The sequence below is a fragment of the Xylocopa sonorina genome, chromosome 1 (assembly GCF_050948175.1).
Source record: "Xylocopa sonorina isolate GNS202 chromosome 1, iyXylSono1_principal, whole genome shotgun sequence".
In the NCBI taxonomy this organism is placed as follows: Eukaryota; Metazoa; Arthropoda; class Insecta; order Hymenoptera; family Apidae; genus Xylocopa; species Xylocopa sonorina.
Genome location: NC_135193.1, coordinates 15,314,607 through 15,327,146, shown reverse-complemented (window position 1 = coordinate 15,327,146; position 12,540 = coordinate 15,314,607). Strand labels below are relative to the sequence as shown.

Sequence of the window (12,540 nt, the reverse complement as noted above, 5' to 3'; positions counted from 1 at the left end):
CAGTTGTTAAAAATTCTAAAAGCATTGTTAACAATTTAGCGTTTGATCGACGTAAATAACTCTTTCAGCTGGCAGTTTATACTTTCTCTAAATATTTAAAACTTGAGAACCATATGTGTAGATTTTTTTCATCGACTGTATACAATTGTAAAGAAAATATTATTGAAGGAAGTGGTCTAATTAATCCACGATAAAAGTGTCCGATCTTCACGTGTCGCATACGAAAAAAGCGAACCTTTGGCACAGTCTCCCAAGCTCGGACCTCCCCTAAGTTATTTGCGGACCGCCTTTAAAGCGTCGTTAAGGAACCCCGTGTCTGATCGTGACACCGACTAACTGACACGCGCGACCGACTTTTCCAGCAACGATCAACCGAACCTAAGAAACCTTAAGAATTGAAATCGTCCAACTCAAGGTTCAACGCAATAGTCACTGCGCGTAAAGGACTTAATCTTGGTTCACTGTTTCGATATTTTAATTACACTTGCAAACGTATTCCAATTTCTTTATATAATACGTATAGTTTACAGTTTCTTACTACAGAAGTTTGAGAGCCCCTGTTCTAGTAGTTCCCACAGAGACTATCCCACTTAACATAAACAGAAAACCAATAACAGAATATAATCTTGCGACACATTAACCCCTTCAGACCTATCGCAGGCTTAGAGCTTCAACATCTAATTTGGAATGTTAAAATTGCGATTAATATATACACCCTTGAAGCATATTTTTCCATGAAAAGTAGTACAATACCTCCATTAGTTTGATTTTATTCAGCGCAGATGACATTATTGATGATGCGACAAATGGTGGGAAATTAAAAGGAAATATCAGGTCTGAAGGAGTTAAGGAACCATCTAAGCACGTAACTGAGAATCATGAAAGTTATAGTCAATACCGTATGCAACAGGAAACGGTACAATATCAGTAAGTGATGAGATCGATTGTCTAGGGCAAAGTAGTATCGATGAATCGCGGGAATCAGTAGGAACGTAACGCAGGGTGTCTGCGGTCAGGTCAAGCCGTGTCGAGTGATTTGAACGGGGCGGTAAATATATCCGCGAGCCGGACGAGCGGATGCCTAATCCGAGTCCGGGTCTCTCGGAAGGGAGAGTGCGCCGCCTCGTCAAACGAAGAAACGCGACTCTGCATTCTACAGAGGCCGTTTACCGGCAGCTTTCGGCCTCGAGAGCTTAGGCGAGCTTAGTTAGTGCCAACCGCGCTACTTATTCATCACCCACGTGGCAAATGGAAATAGACGATTCGCCAGGGAAGAGAGCTCTTGCCCTTAAATACTTGCGCTAATAATCGAAAAAGGTATAAATACCGATAAAAGTATCTGAGAACTTGGAAGAACGGCTCCTAATTGTTTCAAGTTCTTTTGTAACTTCTAACTTAGCACAGAAACCGATAGTAGCCCGATGCTCGATGCCTAATCTTAAATCATGTTTGAAATCCAAATAGCAGTCCTTACGGGAACATGATTCTTGCATCGAACCCCCGAAGACACAACCATTCACGACGAAATACCATGGCAAACCGAGAAACCGAGGAAAGCCGGTAAAAGAAACAAGTCTAAAAACATGTAGTCCGAACAATGGTGGTGAAAATCGGTCGGCTTTCAGCCTGGGCCGCAGACAATGGAGCTATACCTCTCGCGATGGAAATAATTATTAGACGAGGGCTCGCAAGTGATCTTGATTGTTAGATATATACCAAGACTCCCCCGATCCCTCCCCTTCTATTCATGCATTATGCAAACTACTTTCCGTTCGTGTTATATACAGCTTGTTCTCATCGTCGTTGACCGTTAGAGAAAACGTACGGAACTGTTCTCCACGCAAAACAACATCGAACGGTAGACGCGTGCAATTTCGTTCAATGGGTGTGCAGTTTTCACAATTTTAAACGGGACGCGTTTAATGCACTCCGTGCCGGTTCGGTTTTTCGTTGGACACGGTGTTAATTTAAGCTGGTTCTTTTTACGATTATTTGGAATGGAGAGAAGCATTGTCGAGCTTTGATTACTGGTTGGAATACCTGACTACCTAGGGGAATATTTTTCTGATGGTCGTAACAGAAAAGCTTCTGATCAGAAAGAGCGCCTTTTCTTCGGCAGACGACTGGGATGTAAGGGATGGCGAGGGTGGGGGAATTCCATTGATCCATTGAAAGGATCTTTCGGGAACTTTAAAAGTAAACCGTGGGATGAAGGACAGCTGCTGTAATTCGAATCAACCAGAGACTTTTTCGATTCTAAGAAATCGGGAATTCGGAAATTCACTAATTCGAAGATGCGAAAAACGTGAACATCTCGGAATTACCCTGTTTGTCGACTTAAAAATTTCAACAAAAGCTACGCGAAGATTCTGAAACATTTGAAACCGTTTAAATCAATTATTTCCCTAATTCCATTTATAGACGATATCCGCGAACCACTCGCTCTCCGAGTACCGCGAGAATCCCGCAATTAGTCGTGGCTGTCGCTCAACGCGAGCCTTCCAATTTCAATGGACAATTAATTAGAGAAGTCCATTCTTTCCACGATCGCGCAGCGTGTCTTTCCACGGGACAATCGAAGAAAACTATGCATGCCTCCACTCTGTAATTACATTCGTAGCCGTGGTCCGCGCGTTCTTCCTGGCCAAGCGTAAACGAAGAAAGTCGCAGATGCTCAATAACGCATTTCAACGGTAGATCTCTGTGTCCATTTAACACGCTCTCTTTTGTTCGCCGTTGTTCAACGGCGGATACGTAATTGCTTATTGTTAGTCGATTTTCAGCGGATGTTTCCTCGCGCATAATCGTGTCCCAGAGATCGGATCGGGAGCACTGTGAATGGGATCGAAACGTTGCACGTTAAACTGGAATAATGGCATCTCCGAACGACTTGGAATGCTGGCGAGGCGTGTTTGAAGTGGGTATTTGCGAACGATCTGGGAACAATTGAGTTTCTGACGAGCGGACTTGAAAATACGAGACGTGTACGATCGACTTCTTTTCTAGCTAACAAGTTAAGATGCAGGGAAATTGTCTGGGAATAAAATAGGGCGGTAAGAGCAATTAAGAGTTTCGAGGAAGAACTAAGTTGGAGGAGAAATAATAATTTTTCAAAAAGTAGATGTACTTCAAATTAAAAGAAACCTTGTAATAACTGAAGTTCTTGAGGGAATTTCAGTAAAAGATTTTTTAGAAGGCGATAGAATTAACACTAGGAGTGCCAGCAATTAGCGTACAATAATTTTCTCTGAAAGGAAGAAAATGGTATTTAGAGATTGTTGTTTTTTTTCTTTTCATCTGACGGATGATGGTGCTGCAGACGCGCAATGGTGTACGACTGTTTGATATGGTAAATTTGGCGGGAGTAGTTCCACCATGTATCATGATTCTTTATGCTACGAACTGTTTGCCAAGCTTGGCGGCTGTGATTCATTCTAGCCGTTCGAATTGAAACTTTACGACCCTCCTGACGCATGGGGTGAAGAAACGAAGGTTGAACATAGGAATGGTCGGAATCTTTCAAAGTTAGAAACCTATAAAATATACTTGGGAATATTTAATTACGAATACATCATAAAATAATAATATCGTTAAAATCATCGTTTCAACGATTTCGATAGAATAGTAACCCATTTAGAACTCGAATAAGAAGGAGTAAGGAAACACTAGTTTGTTGCCTCTTAAAAGTCTACAGTAGAAATGTTTGTTAACGCACAGTCCACGATAAATAATGAATCAGAACCATTGTTGGCTTGGGAGAAACGTGTAGTACAATTTCCACGAAACCGGAAGGCAATAAGCGTAGGAATGTTTAATCGAATTCGCCGTGGAAATATGATCGCGCATTCTAGTAAAAAGGATTAATGTCAACACGTGCACGGAGCGATACGAGTAGAGCGATAGAGTATGAAAGAGTCTGGCCTGCTCGTGGAAGGAACGATCCCACGGTGGCTAAAAGCGGGGAAGAGAGGCTCGTTTCCTTGGCAGTCGTGTACCGTCGCCTCGTAAATTATTCCCGTCCGGTGTAAACATTAAACAAGTATCGTTTATACGCGCCACACGACCGGCTGAGGGACGGAAAGAAAGAAGGAAAGTTCCACTTTTACCACGGGCTCCTTTTTACTCCGCTTCGCGAACCTTCGGGTCGTCGAGAGATTTATGCACCGTCGCGTCGATGGGTCGCGCGATTCGATTTCATTTCGCACTCGTTCGAGCGATCCAATACTTGTTACCTTGCTAACAAACGATTCATTTTTTAGTAATCGATAGAAACATGTTCTCAGTGTGAAAAATCGCTATGCGATTAGAATGTTTCGAGAGAAACTAATTTTGAGAATTCCATTGAATTGTCACGTTTGTGAATAAGGAAAGCTGACCTGGAAATTTAAATAGGAATATTTAAAAAAGTCTAATAAAGTTTCTTGACAAGAATTGAATATAATATAGGTAGATACATTGAAAAAGGAAAAGCTTTCAACAGCGCTACAACTATGCTATAGAAAGTGTGTCAGTCTTTTTGTAAAACGATAGAAATAATAAAAAAAAAGTCGAGAACCCGTAGACTTATAAGGAAAAGACGGTTTAATTGATTTACGTAATAGAATTGGTCCGCTAAGGAACGCAATGGAGCCTTGCGTCGCTGAAAGTGGAAAGCAATTTCGGCATCCACCTTGCGTATACCTTTTACTAATTTGTCTTATTTTTGCTCCACTTACTCACCAGTGTGAATGATTTACGCTCTCAAAATAGATTAACACGAAGATCATTCGCACGCACGCACGAGACGCCTTTTCCAGGACAAACGTCAGTTTAAAAAATCGATTTTACATAGCTTGCAGTTATTGTAAAATTAAAAATTATTGAAAAATAAAATACAATTACATTTATCCGCACGAATGTTCCTAATTTGCATGGTAGTGACTAATAAGGTTATGCTCGCAACTTTTTGAACTCTCTACAGAAATTATTCTCTTTGTCTAGATAAACGACCCCATTATGAAATAAACTAATTCAGGATTCGAAACGCTCGACTCAAAGCAAGATGTGTCTCATTATATCCGGTGGCCTCAGGCCGGCGTCGAAATAAGCGATATAATCTGCAAATAACTTCGCTTTCATGAGGATTACGTAATGGTCATCCTTATGTCCTACTTACAATGCATTGCGAAAGACTTCGGGGTTTATGTAATAAATAGTGAAAAAACACCGAGCATATTAAGTACCCCACGATCACGACCATGTACAGAAAAACATTCTCATTTAAAACAAACTGGCGGGAATATTTGAATTTCAAATATTTCCAACGATCAACGAACAAACTTTTAAATTACTCGATTATTTCGAGCACCTTTACTCCTACTGGAACAAGTATTTCTATGTATGGATTATCTTTATTTAAATTATATAGCGCAAGTGGATGAAAATATGAAAGAGAGGAAAAAGAAAAAAGAATGAAAATTCTACGTTTAGTTTAGATGTTTCACTGTTGTGTTCGTCCAAACGAAAAGCGCCAGTTATATTAAGTTGTTCCAGAGGACTCTATCGCTGACGATTACACAAGCTTATCTACCCTTTCCGCAGCCCAGCACGTCCTACTATGTAAACTTAACCTAATGAATAACCTCCATAAAGATCACAGAATTATTCGTGCGCGCGGACGTGCACGTATTCCGATCTAGCTCGAACGATATCTTCCTGGCAATGATTTTAATGCGTTAACTACTTACATTAACTCGATACGTTAAGTATCACAACTACGAAACGATCTAAAAACACCATGCCTCAAGGAATAATTGTATACTCAAATAACGTAAACTGAACCAAAGAATTCAAAAGCTGATATTTTTATTAAGCCAATCGATCGTCGTTAATACGACCAAAAGCTAAAAGAGCATATATTTGAAAAATGATAACTCGTTCGATGGCGGATATATTTTCAGTTAGCCACTGGCGTGACGCAAACATCAGAGATGTCTACGTGCGACTATGCGAGGGGTTAAAAGTGGATAAATTTGAGAAGACGAAAAGCATTACCGTAACCAGCCCAGCGTGGGCGTGCGGACATTGGTTAATTGACAAATCAATAGTTCTCTGAACATCGAAGCTGATCGGGTGAAGGACCCCTTCGTGACAGTAGGCGAAACAAAAAAAGATGTCCTCCTTGCGACACAAATTCTAATCTCACCCGTTCGGTTATTACGTTCCCGACAAAAGTGATTCAAGTTCCGATCAACAGCAGCATGACCGCGATATTATTTCTAGCATTAGAACCCGGGGAGCGCACGCAGAATGTGAAAAAAATGTCCTGACCGATTACTATACATAAGAGCGGGAACATTTGTTCGTACAGCTTCCTCCAGGCTCTACGAAACTTTCTTGTATAAACGATTCCGAAATAACGTACTCGAAGGATCAGTCGATTATACGTTCGCTACTTCTGTATTCGTCACTACTCTGTTTCAAACGTCTGCTTCCGTTTCCCTCGCTAATGTTGCTTTTATTAACGCCAACTTTCAATAATTGAAGGTTAAATGTGGACTCGAAAACGAACCGCTGGGACGATTCGAAATTCAAACGTAAAGTTCGTTATCGCGATATCAATTAATCCTATTCCTGTCGGCGAATGACACACCATTGTGTACACAATAATCGGTATCGGAATTATCGCCGTTATATTTCGATAGGCGATGTTTCGCCGCTTAGTTCGTTTACGAGATAAAATCGTGCAAGGGGTGCGACACCGCTGATCTTACGAATCGATCGTTCCATTCAAGCGAACTGGGAAGAGACGTCGTCCAACGAGATCCGATAGTCGGTTGAAAAACGCAAACAAAGGGTAGAGAACGAGAGCCAAACGGATCGGTATCCAACGGATCCCGAATACATCCCCTTGAACGGCACGGAAACGAAATCGATAACCTATACCAGAGAAAAAGAGAAAAAGAAAAAGGAAAGGCCACTGCCTTCTCCAATCTTACCTCGAACAGGGTTAAATCCTCGTCGGGAGATGAGACGAACTGTTAACGTCCTGCTCGACGCTCGGTTGATCTCGATCCGTAACACATTTATTCATCAATCGACGATGGGTTGATTCCGTAGAGGCGTGCCGCTTCGACTTTGCGCCCTGCGGTTCGAGCGATCAAAATATCTCGTCTGGCAAACCGAACAATGAACAGAACGAGAATGCAGCACAAGTTCGTTTGCGGTTCGTAATGTATTCGTTAGAAATCGCGATTAATACGCTTCGCGATGCAGCTTCGTCAGACTTCGTACAGTCTCTGTGTCTATTCGTACCGGGCTGCAGACGATTATCGCATCGCCGTGAGAGCACCTTCGCGGATCGACTGCCAACTATACCCGTACGGGCCACCGTCACTTCGCCCGTGGAACAGGAACGATCGACACACCAGCAACAGCCAGCGACAACTGGCGACGGGCAACAACGACCCCTACGCGCACCCTCCATCGACTGGTAACCTCGCCGCTAGGGGACACCGGAAGAATGGTCGACATTGCGAATGGGTGGTTGTATATTCGAAATAATCGCGCGCCTTATCTTGAACAGAGAAACAGATGAGATATTTAGCCGCTGGTAGCGTCTAAGAAATTGTTTTTATTCAATTACAAACGAATCTACGAATCTACAGACTGGAGGATCTTTGGCTCGTGAAAGAATTAGGTTTCATTGGTAGTCTTTCATAGCCGAAGTTAGCGTCATTAAAGCGTTCTCCATGTTTCTTCGCTCCGCGTCGGTTCTAAGAGTGTTCCATACTTGTTCCAGTTTTTGTTGTTGATGTTTCTGCAACATTATCATTCGACTACGAATTGCGTTCGATGCGTTGATCGACACATCCGGTTGATTCTACTTACTTTAATAAAAAGGAAGCAATGCTTCAATGTCGCTCCGACGTAAAGTATTTTTACCGACACTAAACGACCCGCGATGTCAGTTATGACTGGGATCGCGGACAATAAAAATTTATGGGGCCCGTGCCTGGTTTTTACTAGCGCTATCTTCGTGTGTACGTTGCAATATTTTGCTGAAAAATTTTTAAAGTGAAACAATCGAACGTTCAAGCTTGGTTTCATTCCTCTGATCCTCTATAAAATAAAAACACGCTACGTTACCGCTGAAGCCGGCTTTTATGGCGGCGACTCCGAAATCACCGTACAACTGTTGCACTTTTTGCTCAATAGCAACATGTAATGCTGTGGTTTTCAGTGGGAAAGGTTTATTGGATTTATCACCGAGAGTTATTTCAAATGCTATGTACCTACGAATGCGTTTCAATTTAATTACGCTTATAACACGATCTCAAAAAAAAAAAACGAAACAAAAACAGCTTGTATATTGTATTATTGAACGTTCAGAATAAATAAACGAACATAAATACATTCTTAATAGATTGTTTCATTACCTGTTCTTGAAACGCACCATATTTTAGGTTATGCAACTTGTTGGCGACCAAAGTTCTTCGATAAATATCACATCGGGATGGAATGTATATTAACTGCACGCACGGCTCGTGACTCGTTATTAATGACAAATCACTAGCAAATTAAACGTTTTAACGAATCTGCGATGTTCGAAACGTTACCACGTGTATTACTTTGGATTGTCCGACGCGCAAGGTTTTGCTAGGTTGCTGTCAAACACAGTTGTACACGTGCGTGGAGTCGGTAGCATATTTTCGATTTTTCCACAGTGAACAGCGATCTTTTGTTTTTTACTTCGAATATATTATTGTTTTTTTCCTTAACTGGCATTCCTAATTAATTATTGAAAACTATAATGGAGCTTTATGTTAAATACTTGAGATAAAAAAAATTAGAAAGTAAAATGGTGTAAAGAGTAATCAAGGTAACGCGTTTGAATTTTTAATGCACACGTATTTCCATGTACCTACGTATTATCCTAATTACGTAATCTTGTTGTACTTCGTTGTTAACGCTATTTCTACAGACGTAACGATTTGCGATAGATATACACGCATACATTATACGTATTCTATATTTGAAACTTTCATCTCAAGTTATTTCCTTGAAATAAATACATCAGTAATCATTCTTCATTTTTTAATTTTCTTTCTTTTCTATTCCATGCATGAAACTTAAATAGCTGTACAGCCATAAATTACCATTGGTACATTACCAGCTAACTGTTTCTTATTGCTGTAGAAGTTATCTCAGGGTCATGTATGATTAAAAAATAAGCCTATGATTACAGTAAAGCCTCACTGATAGTGGCTATGTATTCTTATTTGTAGCTCCATAATGATTCCAGTCCGAATGAAGCATTCAGTTGAACTCTCCTAGTGAAAGGCATAGAACTTACAAGCGGAAGACGGAACTCAGATATGGATTACTTTGTAGGCGTTGATGTAGGAACAGGAAGCGCTAGGGCTGCTTTGGTATCTTCCAAAGGGAAGATTGTGAAGGTAGCAACTTGTCCACTTGAAATTTTCCATCCAGCTTCCAATTTTTACGAACAATCCTCCGACAATATTTGGAGCGCAGTCTGCCATGTAGTAAAGGTACAAACTTTAACATATTGTTTACTATAAGTGTTACAATACTTTTATATACAATATTTTCATTCAATTTTCATTCGCAGTCAGTGGTTGCTGATATCTCCGCAGATAATGTGAAGGGTATTGGGTTTGATGCCACTTGTTCATTGGTAGCAATTGATAAAACAGGATCACCAGTCACCGTCAGTCCAACAGGTATGCTTATAATGATGTTTACTGGATTGTTTCTTTGATTTCATTTTCGTTCGATTAAAATCTGTTACTTTTCTGAATTTTATTATCTAGGCGAGGACAAACAGAATGTTATACTATGGATGGACCATAGGGCACAAGAGGAAGCTGATTTTATAAATGCACAAGGGCATGAAATGTTACAGTATGCAGGTGGAAAGGTATCGCTGGAAATGGAAACCCCAAAAATGTTGTGGTTGAAAAAAAACCTACCCTCGTCCTGGAACCGCGCCGCATTACTGTTCGATCTTCCTGATTTTTTAACATGGAAGGCAACAGGTTCCGAGTCGAGGTAGCAACATTTATCGTATGCTAATGTAAAACTATCACGTATTATAGTACAACTTTCTAATCTGATTTCAGATCTCTATGCTCTTTAGTATGTAAATGGAACTACAGCGCTGATCCAGATGGTAATAATAAATGGAACGACGAATTCTTTGAGCAAATTCACTTGAAGGATCTTAAGAAAGACAACTGGAGGAAAATAGGTATCAATAAATCGAAATTATTTCCACACGTATACATGTAGGTAAATTTAGATAGAACCCGATAAACGAGAATTATACTTTGCTCGCACTGCGTAGCTTCTGCGTTAACAAGTTAACAAATCTCTTTTATGTTCAGACAGATAATATGAAAAATATTGCTTTATTTTAACAAAGAGAAATATTAATACGAAGGTAATGATGTGAGGACTCCGGGCGATCCCATTGACCAAGGATTGTCGGCGAAAGCTGCATCTGAACTGGGTCTCCTAAAAGGAACAGCTGTGGGTACATCTCTTATTGATGCACATGCTGGAGGGCTTGGTATGATAGGCTGTTCTGTACCTGGTGTATCTAATAATTTACAGAGCAGATTAGGTACACGTAACTTCCTTTCATTGTTTCTTTGTACATTTCGAGATACGCTTATCATACGACATCTTATGTAATTTCTAGGTTTAATTTGCGGCACTTCGACTTGTCATATGATAATTAACGAGAAGAAATTATTTGTCAATGGCGTTTGGGGGCCGTATTTCAGTGCTATGGTTCCAGGATTGTGGTTAAGCGAAGGAGGACAAAGCGCGACTGGAAAGTTACTCGACCATATAATTGATACTCATCCCGCAACGCCAGGAATTCTGAAAAGTTTGAGTGGAAACAAGTAAGTTGAAATAAATTATGTAAATTGATAGACTTTCTTACAACATCCGTTATGCAATTGTTTTAGACACATACAGCAATATTTGTCTGAACTATTGCAAATAATGACTGAACAGAAAAAGTTGAAAGACGTTTCGTACTTAACAAAAGATTTTCACGTATGGCCCGACTTCCATGGAAATCGCTCGCCTCTAGCCGATCCAACACTAAAGGGAATGGTAATGTAATAATTTATATGCTTATTTAATTTGACGATATTCCTAATTGCGTATCACATAGATATCGGGACTCTCCTTATCTGTGGATCAAGAAAATCTGGCGATACTGTACTTGGCAACGGTACAAGCTTTAACGGTACGAACGTATGATTTAATCTTTTAGTGTTTCACTCTATGACAAAAAATTAATTTAAAGTTTCTCGACAGTATGGTACAAAGTACATATTGGAAACACTAGAAGCTGCCGGACATAGAATAGAAACATTATTAGTGTGTGGCGGTTTAAGCCAGAACCCATTATTTATCCAAATACAAGCCGACGTGTTAGGTTTGCCGGTACTATGCCCCGTTGAGAAAGAATCGGTGTTGATAGGGGCCGCAATTCTTGGGTCTTACGCGGCTGGAAAATTCAATACAATGTATGACGCTATCAGAACAATGGGCGGCTTTGCAAATATCGTAAAACCTAGAAACGAGTGCTACAAGTAAGAAGATCAGATTTAACAAAGTCACTGTCATTTTTACAATTTATAATACGCATATCGTTTCTTTTTTTTCAAGGTATCATCTTCAAAAATATCGAGTTTTTCGTAGAATGGTACAGGATCAGAAAGAATATAGAGAAATTATGAACGATGAATTTTCATAATTGCAATTGCAGATGCTGCGATGCGATACTAGAAAACATACTGAAAACATTTGACATCGAGAATCTCATAAAAAAAGCGAGTAATGCGAGAAAAATATGTTACTTGTACAATTTTTTACTGATCGAAACATATTTTTGTTATGCATTTTATCTTTTATCTTTATTTTGTTATAAATAAAGATTTATCTAAATGTTCCTAGAATTTTCTTATCCGATGCGTACATTAGGCACAATATATGAAATAATATTGCTTTATTTGGTATTTAAACATAGCTTCGAACTTATATGATGCGTTATACGTTTCTCGTCATTTTACAATTTGGTACAAAACACGTACAATTACAACAATATTGCTAGACGATCAATCGTTATAAAAATATTGAATGTTGTTTTAGTTAGAACATTTCGAGTGTAAAAGTTTTATAATCCCTTTCTTAATATCGCGCGCTATGTAAGTTTATAAAATGATAGTAAAAACTACATAGGAATATAAAAGTCTTAATCGTATATAGTACACAGTGCGTTAAATTCTATAAACTTACAAAATAATTTTCTTCTCAACTTTTAATATATCATTTTTCACCACACGAAGTAACATCATTATCACATTGTTCGCGCGAAAACTTTTCAAAAATTTTACAATCTTCATAATCTATTCATTTTTTTTTCTTTTTGTCGATACAACTGAAGAAACGAATAAAACTAATGGTACTATATCACAAAGTCGGTTTTATCACAAGACGATAACATAATATAATTGC

The 12,540-nt window shown here is 39.4% G+C and overlaps 4 protein-coding genes across 4 annotated transcripts in view; 1 reads left to right on the top strand and 3 right to left on the bottom strand.

The window, feature by feature from the left end:
- Corn (microtubule-binding protein cornetto) overlaps positions 1–6,335 on the bottom strand; it is a 34,087-nt gene extending 27,752 nt beyond the window's left edge. The window contains exon 1 of the mRNA XM_076904070.1: positions 6,310–6,335. The gene's annotated coding sequence lies outside the window, so the exon portion shown is untranslated. The remainder of the gene's footprint in view (positions 1–6,309) is intronic.
- The window catches only part of LOC143423653 (uncharacterized), a 121,093-nt gene that overhangs the window by 81,604 nt on the left and 26,949 nt on the right, over positions 1–12,540 (bottom strand). The window lies entirely within an intron of this gene.
- Positions 7,645–8,745, bottom strand: Pop5 (POP5 ribonuclease P/MRP subunit). The gene is made up of 4 exons (XM_076895268.1): positions 8,418–8,745; positions 8,128–8,273; positions 7,870–8,039; positions 7,645–7,798 (listed from the first exon to the last, which is right to left on the bottom strand). Exons 1-4 carry the CDS (start codon positions 8,435–8,437, stop codon positions 7,682–7,684), a joined length of 453 nt encoding a protein of 150 aa, XP_076751383.1. The 5' UTR covers positions 8,438–8,745; the 3' UTR covers positions 7,645–7,681.
- On the top strand, positions 9,248–11,974 carry LOC143430997 (FGGY carbohydrate kinase domain-containing protein). Its single transcript, XM_076907856.1, has 10 exons — positions 9,248–9,533; positions 9,614–9,725; positions 9,816–10,053; positions 10,125–10,252; positions 10,445–10,627; positions 10,706–10,913; positions 10,980–11,130; positions 11,192–11,266; positions 11,338–11,615; positions 11,692–11,974. The coding sequence occupies exons 1-10, from the start codon at positions 9,357–9,359 to the stop codon at positions 11,777–11,779; spliced, it is 1,638 nt and encodes a 545-aa protein (XP_076763971.1). The 5' UTR covers positions 9,248–9,356; the 3' UTR covers positions 11,780–11,974.

Coding starts and splice junctions, on each gene's coding strand:
- Pop5 (XM_076895268.1), bottom strand. CDS start 8,437: ATGGTGCGTTTCAAGAACAG. Junction 8,040..8,127: donor CATAAAAGCCGGCTTCAGCG/GTAACGTAGCGT, acceptor AAAATTTTTCAG/CAAAATATTGCAACGTACAC. Junction 7,799..7,869: donor ATTGCTTCCTTTTTATTAAA/GTAAGTAGAATC, acceptor ATAATGTTGCAG/AAACATCAACAACAAAAACT.
- LOC143430997 (XM_076907856.1), top strand. CDS start 9,357: ATGGATTACTTTGTAGGCGTTGATGTAGGAACAGGAAGCGCTAGGGCT. Junction 10,253..10,444: donor AGACAACTGGAGGAAAATAG/GTATCAATAAAT, acceptor ATTAATACGAAG/GTAATGATGTGAGGACTCCG. Junction 11,616..11,691: donor CCTAGAAACGAGTGCTACAA/GTAAGAAGATCA, acceptor TTTTTTTTCAAG/GTATCATCTTCAAAAATATC.